Source organism: Dendropsophus ebraccatus, chromosome 5, assembly GCF_027789765.1.
Source record: "Dendropsophus ebraccatus isolate aDenEbr1 chromosome 5, aDenEbr1.pat, whole genome shotgun sequence".
Taxonomy (NCBI): Eukaryota; Metazoa; Chordata; class Amphibia; order Anura; family Hylidae; genus Dendropsophus; species Dendropsophus ebraccatus.
Genome location: NC_091458.1, coordinates 162,278,110 through 162,292,430, shown reverse-complemented (window position 1 = coordinate 162,292,430; position 14,321 = coordinate 162,278,110). Strand labels below are relative to the sequence as shown.

The following is a 14,321-nucleotide window of genomic DNA, read 5'->3' as shown; positions in this document are numbered from 1 at the left end:
TCCCTACTGATGAGGAGGGACGGAGAGGGGGTGCAGGCCTGAGGCATCCCTACTGATGAGGAGAGACGGAGGGGGGGGTGCAGGCCTGGGGCTTTCCTACTGATGAGGAGGGACGGAGGGGGGGGTGCAGGCCTGGGGCATCCCTACTGATGAGGAGGGCGGGGAGGAGGGACGTGGGGGGGGGAGGGTGCAGGCCTGGGGCATCCCTACTGATGAGGAGGGACGGAGAGGGGGCGCAGGCCGAGGGCATCCCTACTGATGAGGAGGGACGGAGAGGGGGTGCAGGCCGAGGGCATCCCTACTGATGAGGACGGAGAGGGGGCGCAGGCCGAGGGCGCATACACTCCAGGCCAGTATGACACAGGGCTGCAAGTTTAAAAGTAGTTTTTTAGGACAATAGCTGCATCACCTGCTGAGCGACCCCAGGACAGATCTTGCATTAAAAGCAGCTATGTGACGGTACAAGGTGGGGGCAGATTGTGGGCACAGAGTCGCTTAAAGGACACATGACCTACCTGTACAGCAAGTGACCGCTACTGGGATTCAGAGAAGGGTCGCGGCCTGGCTCTGTATCCCACCACCCCCAGCTGCATCTGAGAAACGCGGCTATTGTTAATCGGGGAAGCCTGATTCCCGTTATCTGTAAGGCCGAGACTCCGCATCGCAGTGACACTGATCCCGGCTGCACAACAACCAATTCAATGTAATGTAACGTATATACTGCAGGGAAATGATGGAATATAATGCTGTCATTTCCCCTGCAACCTATCTCCTGCTCCCCGCCTGCTGTGTGATGATGCCTCCTGCTCCCCTATGCTGTGTGATGCTGCTGTCTCCTGCTCCCCGCCTGCTGTGTGATGCTGCTGTCTCCTGCTCCCCGCCTGCTGTGTGATGCTGCTGTCTCCTGCTCCCCTGTGCTGTGTGATGCTGCTGTCTCCTGCTCCCCGCCTGCTGTGTGATGCTGCTGTCTCCTGCTCCCCGCCTGCTGTGTGATGATGCCTCCTGCTCCCCGCCTGCTGTGTGATGATGCCTCCTGCTCCCCGCCTGCTGTGTGATGATGCCTGTGTGATGCTGCTGTCTCCTGCTCCCCGCCTGCTGTGTGATGCTGCTGTCTCCTGCTCCCCGCCTGCTGTGTGATGATGCCTCCTCCGGTCCCCTGTGCTGTGTGATGATGCCTCCTCCGGTCCCCTGTGCTGTGTGATGATGCCTCCTGCTCCCCTGTGCTGTGTGATGATGCCTCCTGCTCCCCGACTGCTGTGTGATGATGCCTCCTGCTCCCCGCCTGCTGTGTGATGATGCCTCCTGCTCCCCGGTCCCCTGTGCTGTGTGATGATGCCTCCTCTGGTCCCCTGTGCTGTGTGATGATGCCTCCTGCTCCCCTATGCTGTGTGATGATGCCTCCTGCTCCCCGGTCCCCCGTGCTGTGTGATGATGCCTCCTCCGGTCCCCCGTGCTGTGTGATGATGCCTCCTCCGGTCCCCCGTGCTGTGTGATGATGCCTCCTGCTCCCCTGTGCTGTGTGATGATGCCTCCTCCGGTCCCCTGTGCTGTGTGATGATGCCTCCTGCTCCCCTGTGCTGTGTGATGATGCCTCCTGCTCCCCGGTCCCCTGTGCTGTGTGATGATGCCTCCTCCGGTCCCCTGTGCTGTGTGATGATGCCTCCTCCGGTCCCCCGTGCTGTGTGATGATGCCTCCTCCGGTCCCCCGTGCTGTGTGATGATGCCTCCTTCGGTCCCCCGTGCTGTGTGATGATGCCTCCTCCGGTCCCCCGTGCTGTGTGATGATGCCTCCTCCGGTCCCCTGTGCTGTGTGATGATGCCTCCTCCGGTCCCCTGTGCTGTGTGATGATGCCTCCTCCTGCTCCCCTGTGCTGTGTGATGATGCCTCCTCCTGCTCCCCCGTGCTGTGTGATGATGCCTCCTGCTCCCCTGTGCTGTGTGATGATGCCTCCTCCGGTCCCCTGTGCTGTGTGATGATGCCTCCTCCGGTCCCCTGTGCTGTGTGATGATGCCTCCTCCGGTCCCCTGTGCTGTGTGATGATGCCTCCTCCGGTCCCCTGTGCTGTGTGATGATGCCTCCTCCGGTCCCCTGTGCTGTGTGATGATGCCTCCTCCGGTCCCCTGTGCTGTGTGATGATGCCTCCTCCGGTCCCCTGTGCTGTGTGATGATGCCTCCTCCGGTCCCCTGTGCTGTGTGATGATGCCTCCTGCTCCCCTGTGCTGTGTGATGATGCCTCCTGCTCCCCGGTCCCCTGTGCTGTGTGATGATGCCTCCTCCGGTCCCCTGTGCTGTGTGATGATGCCTCCTCCGGTCCCCCGTGCTGTGTGATGATGCCTCCTTCGGTCCCCGTGCTGTGTGATGATTGCCTCCTCCGGTCCCCCGTGCTGTGTGATGATGCCTCCTCCGGTCCCCTGTGCTGTGTGATGATGCCTCCTCCGGTCCCCTGTGCTGTGTGATGATTCCTCCTCCGGTCCCCTGTGCTGTGTGATGATGCTCCTCCGGTCCCCTGTGCTGTGTGATGATGCCTCCTCCGGTCCCCTGTGCTGTGTGATGATGCCTCCTCCGGTCCCCTGTGCTGTGTGATGATGCCTCCTGCTCCCCTGTGCTGTGTGATGATGCCTCCTGCTCCCCGGTCCCCTGTGCTGTGTGATGATGCCTCCTCCGGTCCCCTGTGCTGTGTGATGATGCCTCCTCCGGTCCCCCGTGCTGTGTGATGATGCCTCCTTCGGTCCCCCGTGCTGTGTGATGATGCCTCCTCCGGTCCCCCGTGCTGTGTGATGATGCCTCCTCCGGTCCCCTGTGCTGTGTGATGATGCCTCCTCCGGTCCCCTGTGCTGTGTGATGATGCCTCCTCCGGTCCCCTGTGCTGTGTGATGATGCCTCCTCCGGTCCCCTGTGCTGTGTGATGATGCCTCCTCCTGCTCCCCTGTGCTGTGTGATGATGCCTCCTCCTGCTCCCCTGTGCTGTGTGATGATGCCTCCTGCTCCCCTGTGCTGTGTGATGATGCCTCCTCCGGTCCCCTGTGCTGTGTGATGATGCCTCCTCCGGTCCCCTGTGCTGTGTGATGATGCCTCCTCCGGTCCCCTGTGCTGTGTGATGATGCCGCCTCCTCTTCCTGGCTCACCCCTTTGTTAATTAGCTTCGAATAAATAATTCTCGTTTCAATGATGATTGTCGTGTTACTTTATAAATATATAGAGCCGGGCGACTCCTGACTCTAAGTTCCATCACATCCCTGAAAGGGGTCGGGGATTTGATTAAGGGTAGCTTCACATGTACCGTATCGCTGCGTGTTTTACATGCGCGTTTTGATTTTCACGTGAAAATGTAAAAAAACGCAGCAAAAACGCAGCGATACGGTACGTGTGAAGCTACCCTAAATCCCTGGATTCTATCATTTCACTGCAACATATATATAATACATAATAATCCTATGGTGCCCCCTAGTGGAGCAAAAAGAGTAACGTAGTGTTTAAAAAAAGTCTTTCATAAAAAGCCCCATCCCGTATTACACCCTTCCCACACCTGCAGCGATCAGACATTGTGTGAGGGGAACGTGGGGAACATGGAATCGCCAGAAGTGGTCACCAAATAACAGAAGGTTTCAGACATTTTACTGCTCCTTCAACAATCCCTTTAAGCAGCTAGGACAGGAAACTGGTGGGTTACTGTCAATAGGAGGCCTAGCCCTAACAGCGCTCTATGTAGGATGTGTGATGGAGAACATGTGCACACTGCTAGCACTACTACTGCTGTGTACTGGGGAGATGGGAGCAGCCATTATACCAGAGGGGACCATGCGGGGGGAGCCGGGGGGACCATGCGGGGGGAGCCGAAGGGGGCCATGCGGGGGGAGCCGAAGGGGGCCATGCGGGGGGAGCCGAAGGGGGCCATGCGGGGGGAGCCGAAGGGGGCCATGCGGGGGGAGCCGAAGGGGGCCATGCGGGGGGAGCCGAAGGGGGCCATGCGGGGGGAGCCGAAGGGGGCCATGCGGGGGGAGCCGAAGGGGGCCATGCGGGGGGAGCCGAAGGGGGCCATGCGGGGGGAGCCGAAGGGGGCCATGCGGGGGGAGCCGAAGGGGGCCATGCGGGGGGAGCCGAAGGGGGCCATGCGGGGGGAGCCGAAGGGGGCCATGCGGGGGGAGCCGAAGGGGGCCATGCGGGGGGAGCCGAAGGGGGCCATGCGGGGGGAGCCGAAGGGGGCCATGCGGGGGGAGCCGAAGGGGGCCATGCGGGGGGAGCCGAAGGGGCCATGCGGGGGGAGCCGAAGGGGGCCATGCGGGGGGAGCCGAAGGGGGCCATGCGGGGGGAGCCGAAGGGGGCCATGCGGGGGAGCCGAAGGGGGCCATGCGGGGGGAGCCGAAGGGGCCATGCGGGGGGAGCCGAAGGGGGCCATGCGGGGGGAGCCGAAGGGGGCCATGCGGGGGGAGCCGAAGGGGGCCATGCGGGGGGAGCCGAAGGGGGCCATGCGGGGGGAGCCGAAGGGGGCCATGCGGGGGGAGCCGAAGGGGGCCATGCGGGGGGAGCCGAAGGGGGCCATGCGGGGGGAGCCGAAGGGGGCCATGCGGGGGGAGCCGAAGGGGGCCATGCGGGGGGAGCCGAAGGGGGCCATGCGGGGGGAGCCGAAGGGGGCCATGCGGGGGGAGCCGAAGGGGGCCATGCGGGGGGAGCCGAAGGGGGCCATGCGGGGGGAGCCGAAGGGGGCCATGCGGGGGGAGCCGAAGGGGGCCATGCGGGGGGAGCCGAAGGGGACCATGCGGGGGGAGCCGAAGGGGACCATGCGGGGGGAGCCGAAGGGGACCATGCGGGGGGAGCCGAAGGGGACCATGCGGGGGGAGCCGAAGGGGACCATGCGGGGGGAGCCGAAGGGGACCATGCGGGGGGAGCCGAAGGGGACCATGCGGGGGGAGCCGAAGGGGACCATGCGGGGGAGCCGAAGGGGACCATGCGGGGGGAGCCGAAGGGGACCATGCGGGGGGAGCCGAAGGGGACCATGCGGGGGGAGCCGAAGGGGACCATGCGGGGGGAGCCGAAGGGGACCATGCGGGGGGAGCCGAAGGGGACCATGCGGGGGGAGCTGAAGGGGACCATGCGGGGGGAGCTGAGGGGACCATGCGGGGGGAGCTGGGGGGAGCTGAAGGGGACCATGCGGGGGGAGCTGGGGGGAGCTGAAGGGGACCATGCGGGGGGAGCTGAAGGGGACCATGCGGGGGGAGCTGAAGGGGACCATGCGGGGGGAGCTGAGGGGACCATGCGGGGGGAGCTGGGGGGAGCTGAAGGGGACCATGCGGGGGGAGCTGAAGGGGACCATGCGGGGGGAGCTGAAGGGGACCATGCGGGGGGAGCGGGGGGCTTACATGGCTGCATTGCTTCGGTTTCTACCTAAAGGGTTATCTAGGATACGCCATTACCCTTCTACAGGCGGCCTGCTGAATGGGGATAATCTGAAGAACTGAACACGAGCAAATATTGGACCAATTCATTGTCAGGATCAGCAACGTCCCTCAGTGTAACCCGTCTATGGAGCAGATACCTGTTAAGCCAGGAGAAGAGGCCTCGTGCGGAACATACAATATCTATGATGGCGGCCAGCTGCTTCTGAGTGGGACACAGAGACTGCGAGACGGAGGAGGCCTTCCTGAGGGAGCGGATGTGCGAGCATAACGTCTGCGACACTCCATGCAGCTTATCAGTCAGAGACCGCAGCGTTTCACTGTGTAGCTCATAGTGCTGAAAGAGAGAAAATCACAATATACAAAACATTACCGGGCTGCCCAGGGGGTCAGAGGATCACCGGAAGGGGCCAACGTTCCAAGCCGGCGGAAGAGCGGAGAGGCAGGAAGCGGCAGTGGCAGGTGTGCCCCTGCACCTGATCGCCCCCCTAGTGTCACAGCCCCGCCCCCGGCACCTGATCGCCCCCCCCCCCGACACCTGATCGCGCCCCCCCCCCCCGGTGTCACAACCCCGCCCCTGCACCTGATCTCCCCCCCCCCCTGGTGTCACAACCCCGCCCCTGCACCTGATCTCCCCCCCCCCCCCTGGTGTCACAACCCGCCCCTGCACCTGATCTCCCCCCCCCCCGGTGTCACAGCCCCGCCCCCGCACCTGATCCCCCCCCAGTGTCACAGCCCCGCCCCCCCGCCCCTGATCAACCCCCCTAGTGTCACAGCCCCGCCCCCGGCACCTGATCGCCCCCCCCAGTGTCACAGGCCCCGCCCCTGCACCTGATCGCCCCCCCCCCTGGCGTCACAGCCCCCGCCCCTGCACCTGATCGCCCCCCCCTGGCATCACAGCCCCCCCCCAGTGTCACAAGCCCCGCCCCTGCACCTGATCGCCCCCCCCAGTGTCACAGCCTCGCCCTTGCACCTGATCGCCCCCCCCCCCAGTGTCACAGCCCCGCCCCTGATCAACCCCCCTAGTGTCACAGCCCCGCCCCCGCACCTGATCGCCCCCCCTGGTGTCACAGCCCCGCCCCCGCACCTGATCGCCCCCCCCTGGTGTCACAGCCCCGCCCCAGCACCTGATCACCCCCCCCCCCGGTGTCACAGCCCCGCCCCCGCACCAGATCGCCCCGCCCCACAGTGTCACAGCCCCGCCCCTGCACCTGATCCCCCCCCAGTGTCACAGCCCCGCCCCTGCACCTGATCCCCCCCAGTGTCACAGCCCCGCCCCTGCACCTGATCCCCCCCCAGTGTCACAGCCCCGTCCCTGCACCTGATCCACCCCCCCAGTGTCACAGCCCCGCCCCTGATCGCCCCCCTAGTGTCACAGCCCCGCCCCCGAACCTGATCCCTGCCCAGTGTCACAGCCCCGTCCCTGCACCTGATCGACCCCCCCCCCAGTGTCACGGGCCCCTGATCGCCACCCTAGTGTCACAGCCCCGCCCCCGCACCTGATCCCCCCCCAGTGTCACAGCCCCGCCCCCGCACCTGATCCCCCCCAGTGTCACAGCCCCGTCCCTGCACCTGATCGACCCCCCGTGTCACAGCCCCGCCCCTGATCGCCCCCCTAGTGTCACAGCCCCGCCCCCGCACCTGATCCCCCCCCAGTGTCACAGCCCCGTCCCCGCACCTGATCGAACCCCCCAGTGTCACAGCCCCGCCCCTGATCGCCCCCCATAGTGTCACAGCCCCGCCCCCGCACCTGATCACCCCCCTGGTGTCACAGCCCCGCCCCCGATCACCCCCCGTGTCACAGCCCCGCCCCCGATCACCCCCCCGTGTCACAGCCCGCCCACCGATCACCCCCGCCCCCCCCAAGTATCACAGCCCCGCCCCCGCACCTGATCGCCCCCCCCTGGTGTCACAGCCCGGCCCCCGCACCTGATCTCCCCCCCCAGTGTCACAGGCCCCGCCCCTGCACCTGATCGCCCCCCCCCAGTGTCACAGCCCCGCCCCTGATCGCCCCCCTAGTGTCACAGCCCCGCCCCCGCACCTGATCGCCCCCCTAGTGTCCACAGCCCCGCCCCCGCACCTGATCGCCCCCCCAGTGTCACAGCCCCGCCCCCCGCACCTGATCGCCCCCCCCCAGTGTCACAGCCCCGCCCCCGCCCCCGATCACCCCCCAGTGTCACAGCCCCACCCCCGATCAACCCCCCAGTGTCACAGCCCCACCCCCGATCACCCCCCCAGTATCACAGCCCCACCCCCGATCAACCCCCCCCCCCAGTACCCAGCCCCACCCCCGATCGCCCCCCATGATGAATGAGAAGCAGGGGTCCTCCGCTCTTCTCCTCTGCACATGTGACAACCCTAACGGCCCAAACACTAAAGTCAGGGCAGTGTACGTGTGCTGGATCTGAGCGACGATCCCTGCTGGTTCCCCACAGTGGGAGGTGGCAGCACAGGCATCCTTAGTGTCACAGCCCCGCCCCTGTGACTCCTCCCTATATGATCAGCAGGAAATCAGGCGGCTCGCCTCCCTCCCTGCAACGCTTCTCCGGCTGTCCTAATGGATACAACATAAATCATTTCAATTATTAATTTGCAGCAGACACGTAACATGAACCGGCGGCCTACAGATATTTTAAGATCCTGCTGTGCGTTCCTTCCCAGTGCATGCTGGTACTAGTGGTGCCCAGTGAGGAGTCACGGAAGCTCCAGGAGAAGGTTGGGGTCTATCTGGATGTCGTAGTTTCGTCATTTCTCGCAGCATCCGGCACTCGTGTAAAACAGCCGCCATATAAAAGTCCAGGACATAAACACTATGGCCAAGACGCTCCTCAGCAGTAACACGTCCGGGACCGATCCACCAAAGTCACATGGTTCAGAGGGTTCAAAGTCCATCAAGTCCGACCTATAACCCCACTGTGCTGATCCAGAGGCGGCAACAACTCCCATGAGGCAGATGACAATTGCCCCATCACAGGGAGAAATATTCCTTCCCGACTCCAATGGTGATCAGATTATTCCCCGGATCAGCGTCCGATCACACCTCATCCAGGGCCCAGAACCTGTAATACTGAGAAGCTTCCGGGCCTCCCCTGTACTTATATATGTGGCAGATTATTCCCTGATCAGCGTCCGATCACCTCATCCAGGGCCCAGAACCTGTAATACTAAGAAGCTTCCGGGCCTCCCCTGTACTTATATATGTGGCAGATTATTCCCTGATCAGCGTCCGATCACCTCATCCAGGGCCCAGAACCTGTAATACTAAGAAGCTTCCGGGCCTCCCCTGTACTTATATATGTGGCAGATTATTCCCCGGATCAGCGTCCGATCACACGTCATCCAGGGCCCAGAACCTGTAATACTAAGAAGCTTCCGGGCCTCCCCTGTACTTATATATGTGGCAGATTATTCCCTGATCAGCGTCCGATCACACCTCATCCAGGGCCCAGAACCTGTAATACTAAGAAGCTTCCGGGCCTCCCCTGTACTTATATATGTGGCAGATTATTCCCTGATCAGCGTCCGATCACACCTCATCCAGGGCCCAGAACCTGTAATACTAGAAGCTTCCGGGCCTCCCCTGTACTTATATATGTGGCAGAATATTCCCTGATCAGCGTCCGATCACCTCATCCAGGGCCCAGAACCTGTAATACTAAGAAGCTTCCGGGCCTCCCCTGTACTTATATATGTGGCAGATTATTCCCTGATCAGCGTCCGATCACACCTCATCCAGGGCCCAGAACCTGTAATACTAAGAAGCTTCCGGGCCTCCCCTGTACTTATATATGTGGCAGATTATTCCCCGGATCAGCGTCCGATCACCTCATCCAGGGCCCAGAACCTGTAATACTAAGAAGCTTCCGGGCCTCCCCTGTACTTATATATGTGGCAGATTATTCCCCGGATCAGCGTCCGATCACCTCATCCAGGGCCCAGAACCTGTAATACTAAGAAGCTTCCGGGCCTCCCCTGTACTTATATATGTGGCAGATTATTCCCTGATCAGCGTCCGATCACCTCATCCAGGCCCAACCTGTATACTAGAAGCTTCCGGGCCTCCCCTGTACTTATATATTTGCAGATTATTCCCTGATCAGCGTCCGATCACAACCTTATCCCGGGCCCAGAACCTGTATCTAAGAAGCTTCCGGGCCTCCCCCTGTACTTATATATGTGACAGATTATTCCCTGATCAGCGTCCGATCACACCTTATCCAGGGCCCAGAACCTGTAATACTAGAATCTTCCGGCCTCCCCTGTACTTATATATGTGGCAGATTATTCCCTGATCAGCGTCCGATCACACCTCATCCAGGCCCAGAACCTGTAATACTAAGAGAAGCTTCCGGCCTCCCCTGTACTCATATATGTGGCAGAATATTCCCTGATCACAGCGTCCGATCACCTCCTCCCCAGGGCCCAGAACCTGTAATACTAAGAATCTTCCGGGCCTCCCCTGTACTTATATATGTGGCAGATTATTCCCATGATCAGCCGTCCGATCACACCTCATCCAGGCCGCAAACCTTAAATCTAAGAAAGCTTCCGGGCCTCCCTGTACTTTATGTGCAGATATATTCCTGATCAAGCGTCCGATCACCCTCATCCAGGGCCCAGAACCTGTAATACTAAGAAGCTTCCGGGCCTCCCCTGTACTTATATATGTGGCAGATTATCCCCGGATCAGCGTCCGATCACACCTCATCCAGGGCCCAGAACCTGTAATACTAAGAAGCTTCCGGGCCTCCCCTGTACTTATATATGTGGCAGATTATTCCCCTGATCAGCGTCCGATCACCTCATCCAGGGCCCAGAACCTGTAATACTAAGAAGCTTCCGGGCCTCCCTGTACTTATATATGTGGCAGATTATTCCTGATCACGTCCATCACACCTCATCCAGGGCCCAGAACCTGTAATACTAAGAAGCTTCCGGGCTCTCCCTGTACTTATATATGTGGCAGATTATTCCCTGATCAGCGTCCTATCACACCTCATCCAGGCCCGAACCTGTAATACTAAGAAGCTTCCTCCGGGCCTCCCCTGTACTTATATTATGTGGCAGATTATTCCCTGATCAGCGTCCGATCACCTCATCCAGGGCCCCAGACCTGTAATACTAAGAAGCTTTCCGGCCTCCCCTGTACTATATATGTGGCAGAATATTCCCCTGATCAGCGTCCGATCACCTCATCCAGGGCCCAGAACCTGTAATACTAAGAAGCTTCCGGGCCTCCCCTGTACTTATATATGTGACAGATTATTCCCTGATCAGCGTCCGATCACACCTTATCCAGGGCCCAGAACCTGTAATACTAAGAAGCTTCCGGGCCTCCCCTGTACTTATATATGTGGCAGATTATTCCCTGATCAGCGTCCGATCACCTCATCCAGGCCAAACCTGTAATACTAAGAAGCTTCCGGGCCTCCCCTGTACTTATATATGTGGCAGAATATTCCCTGATCAGCTCCCGTCACCTCATCCAGGCCCGAACTGTAACTAGAAGCTTCCGGGCCTCCCCTGTACTTATATATGTGGCAGATTATTCCCTGATCAGCGTCCGATCACCTCATCCAGGGCCCAGAACCTGTAATACTAAGAAGCTTCCGGGCCTCCCCTGTACTTATATATGTGGCAGATTATTCCCCGGATCAGCGTCCGATCACACCTCATCCAGGGCCCAGAACCTGTAATACTGAGAAGCTTCCGGGCCTCCCCTGTACTTATATATGTGGCAGATTATTCCCCGGATCAGAGTAGCATATAATAGTGACAGAGAAGCTGAGCAGGATGATGGATCACTTACACTGATCTGTGCAGCTGATCCAGAGATCCCCTCCTGTATAACATGGATATAGTCCTCTCCATTATGTGTGTGAGCTCAGTAGTCCTGGATATTCATGAGAAGTAAAAAAAACTCCGCCCACCAGCTGCAGATTGGCAGTTATCTATCCACGCTGTGTATAAGCAGTCACCTGTCAATCAGCAGCTGGAGGGCGGGGGGAGGGGTGAAGCATGAATCCTATTCTCCTGCATACTAGGAGAACGGCTGCACAGAATGATGGGAGTAATACACGGATCAGCATTTCTGTGGAATAAACCTAGTGACAGATTCTCTTTGAAGGGAAACCATCAGCAGGTCAGATGCATCTTAGCACAGGGTGCTGAGGATGAAGGCAAGTTTCTCATCTTGCTCCTCAGCTCCATTTTCAAGAAATTTGTTGTTGTATATTAGGCAGTTTGATGCCCTGGGGGTGGGGCTACAACCTCAAATTGCCCGCCCCTCATCATGGATATTGGGTTGGCACGCTGGCATCACCGAAGAGCAGTGGACGGATATTAATGGGGCGGGATGAATCGGTGGTAGCCCCACCCCCAGCAGGTTAGCAGCTTCTGGTCCCTCCTGTAACATTTACTACAAGGTCCCCTGCCTCTTATCTGTACCCACCCCCATTGGGGTGCCCGCCGTCCACCCCCCACCCCCTGCTGGGATGGCCACCGCTTGTACCCCCCTGTTGAATTGTAGGGCAGAGTTGCCCCTTCGGGTACCAGGATGTGCAGTTTTTCCCCCAGCACATTAGTCGCTATAGATGCTGTACCTAGAAGGGCGCCCCCCTCTGGCAGGTCACTTCTCCTCAGTCTTACCAGGGCGCACAGCTGCTCCACTGCCTCCAAGAAGACCTCCTGGTGCCCAATGCTCCTCACTCCGAGGGCATCAAGGTGCTGGGGGCTCAGGTCCAGCAGATCCTGCCCTGTGATCCTCCAGCCCTGGAAGGGGTAGTGCTGTACTGAGGGCTCCAGACCTGGGGGAGACACAGCGCATGAGACCCCATACACACTGGACTCCTCCCCCAACCCCCCCATGCACAGAGCACAGAGACCTCCCCCTCCCCCCCCCATACACAGATCACACAGAGACCTCCCCCTCCCCCCCCATACACACAGCACAGGAGACCTCCCCCCCCCACCATACACACAGCACAGGAGACCTCCCCCCCCCCCCCATACACACAGCCGGAGACCTCCCCCCCCCCCCCAATAACACCAGGCAACGGAGACCTCCCCCCCCCCCCATACACACAGCACAGGAGACCTTCCCCCCCCCCATACACACAGCACAGGAGAACCTCCCCCCCCCCCCATACACACAGCACAGGAGACCTCCCCCCCCCCCCCCATACACACAGCACAGGAGACCTCCCCCCCCCATACACACAGCACAGGAGAACCTCCCCCCCCCCCCATACACAGAGCACAGGAGACCTCCCCCCATACACACAGCACAGGAGACCTCCCTCCCCCCCCCATACACACAGCAACAGGAGACCTCCCCCCCCCCCATACACACAGCAACAGGAGACCCCCCCCCCCCATACACACAGCACAGGAGACCCGCCCCCCCCATACACACAGCACAGGAGAACCCCCCCCCCATACACACAGCACAGGAGACCCCCCCCCCATACACACAGCACAGGAGACCCCCCCCCCCCATACACACAGCACAGGAGACCTCCCCCCCCCCCCATACACACAGCACTAGGAGACCTCCCCCCCCCCCCCATACACAAGCACAGGAGACCTCCCCCCCCCCCCCATACACACGAGCACAGGAGACCTCCCCCCCCATACACACAGCACAGGAGACCTCCCCCCCCCCCATACACACAGCACAGGAGACCTCCCTCCCCCCCCCCCCCCCCATACACACAGCACAGGAGACCTCCCCCCCATACACACAGCACAGGAGACCTCCCCCCATACACACAGCACAGGAGACCCCCCCCCCCAGAGACCCCCCCCCCCATACACACAGCACAGGAGACCTCCCCCCCCCCCCCATACACACAGCACAGGAGACCTCCCCCCCCCATACACACAGCACAGGAGACCTCCCCCCCCCCCATACACACAGCACAGGAGACCCCCCCCCCCCATACACACAGCACAGGAGACCTCCCCCCCCCCCATACACACAGCACAGGAGACCTCCCCCCCCCCCATACACACAGCACAGGAGACCTCCCCCCCCCCCCCATACACACAGCACAGGAGACCTCCCCCCCCCCCATACACACAGCACAGGAGACCCCCCCCCCCCCAGCATGTCACGTGTCACTAGCCGCCCCCCCGCCCCACCCAACTATAACGCTGCATTTCCGACTCTGTGCCGTCCACTAAGTTATAAAGTGCAGGTGTGTCCGTGTAGACGGAGGTCGCGGGCCCCGGCACGGACTCACCCTCTAAGTATCCCCTCACAGTGTCCGGAGACCACGAAGAGATGAGCTCCATACCCTGCACTTCCTGCCGGACCACCCTGCTGACGTCACACAGGTGAGCGCGCTCCTGGCAGGGGGAGGAGCCTGCGGCCCCGCCCCCTCCGCACTCCCAGCTTTACTTTCCTCACAGAGAACAACTGTAGCTGCGACATTTCTGCGCCCGGGCTGTGTATACCGGGGGTCCCACCTATAATCACCTCATATATATATATATACCGGGGGTCCCACCTATAATCACCTCATATATATATATATATATATACCGGGGGTCCCACCTATAATCATGTCATATATATATATACCGGGGGTCCCACCAATAATCACCTCATATATATATATATATATACCGGGGGTCCCACCTATAATCACCTCATATATATATATATAACGGGGGTCCCACCTATAATCACCTCATATATATATATATACCGGGGGTCCCACCTATAATCACCTCATATATATATATATACCGGGGGTCCCACCTATAATCACCTCATATATATATATATATATATACCGGGGGTCCCACCAATAATCACCTCATATATATATATATACCGGGGGTCCCACCTATAATCACCTCATATATATATATATATACATATACCGGGGGTCCCACCAATAATCACCTCATATATATATATA

The 14,321-nt window shown here is 60.3% G+C and overlaps 1 protein-coding gene across 4 annotated transcripts in view; it reads right to left on the bottom strand.

Moving 5' to 3' along the window:
• The window catches only part of CNKSR1 (connector enhancer of kinase suppressor of Ras 1), an 89,430-nt gene extending 75,692 nt beyond the window's left edge, over window positions 1-13,738 (bottom strand). For all 4 annotated transcript variants that reach the window (XM_069971814.1, XM_069971816.1, XM_069971817.1 and 1 more), the window contains exons 1-3: window positions 13,638-13,738; window positions 12,043-12,200; window positions 5,535-5,731 (exon numbers count right to left, since the gene is read on the bottom strand). In XM_069971814.1, coding sequence (XP_069827915.1) covers window positions 5,535-5,731; window positions 12,043-12,200; window positions 13,638-13,689 — 407 coding nt within the window. In that variant the 5' untranslated portion in view covers window positions 13,690-13,738. The remainder of the gene's footprint in view (window positions 1-5,534; window positions 5,732-12,042; window positions 12,201-13,637) is intronic.
• Between the last annotated feature and the right edge of the window lie 583 nt (window positions 13,739-14,321).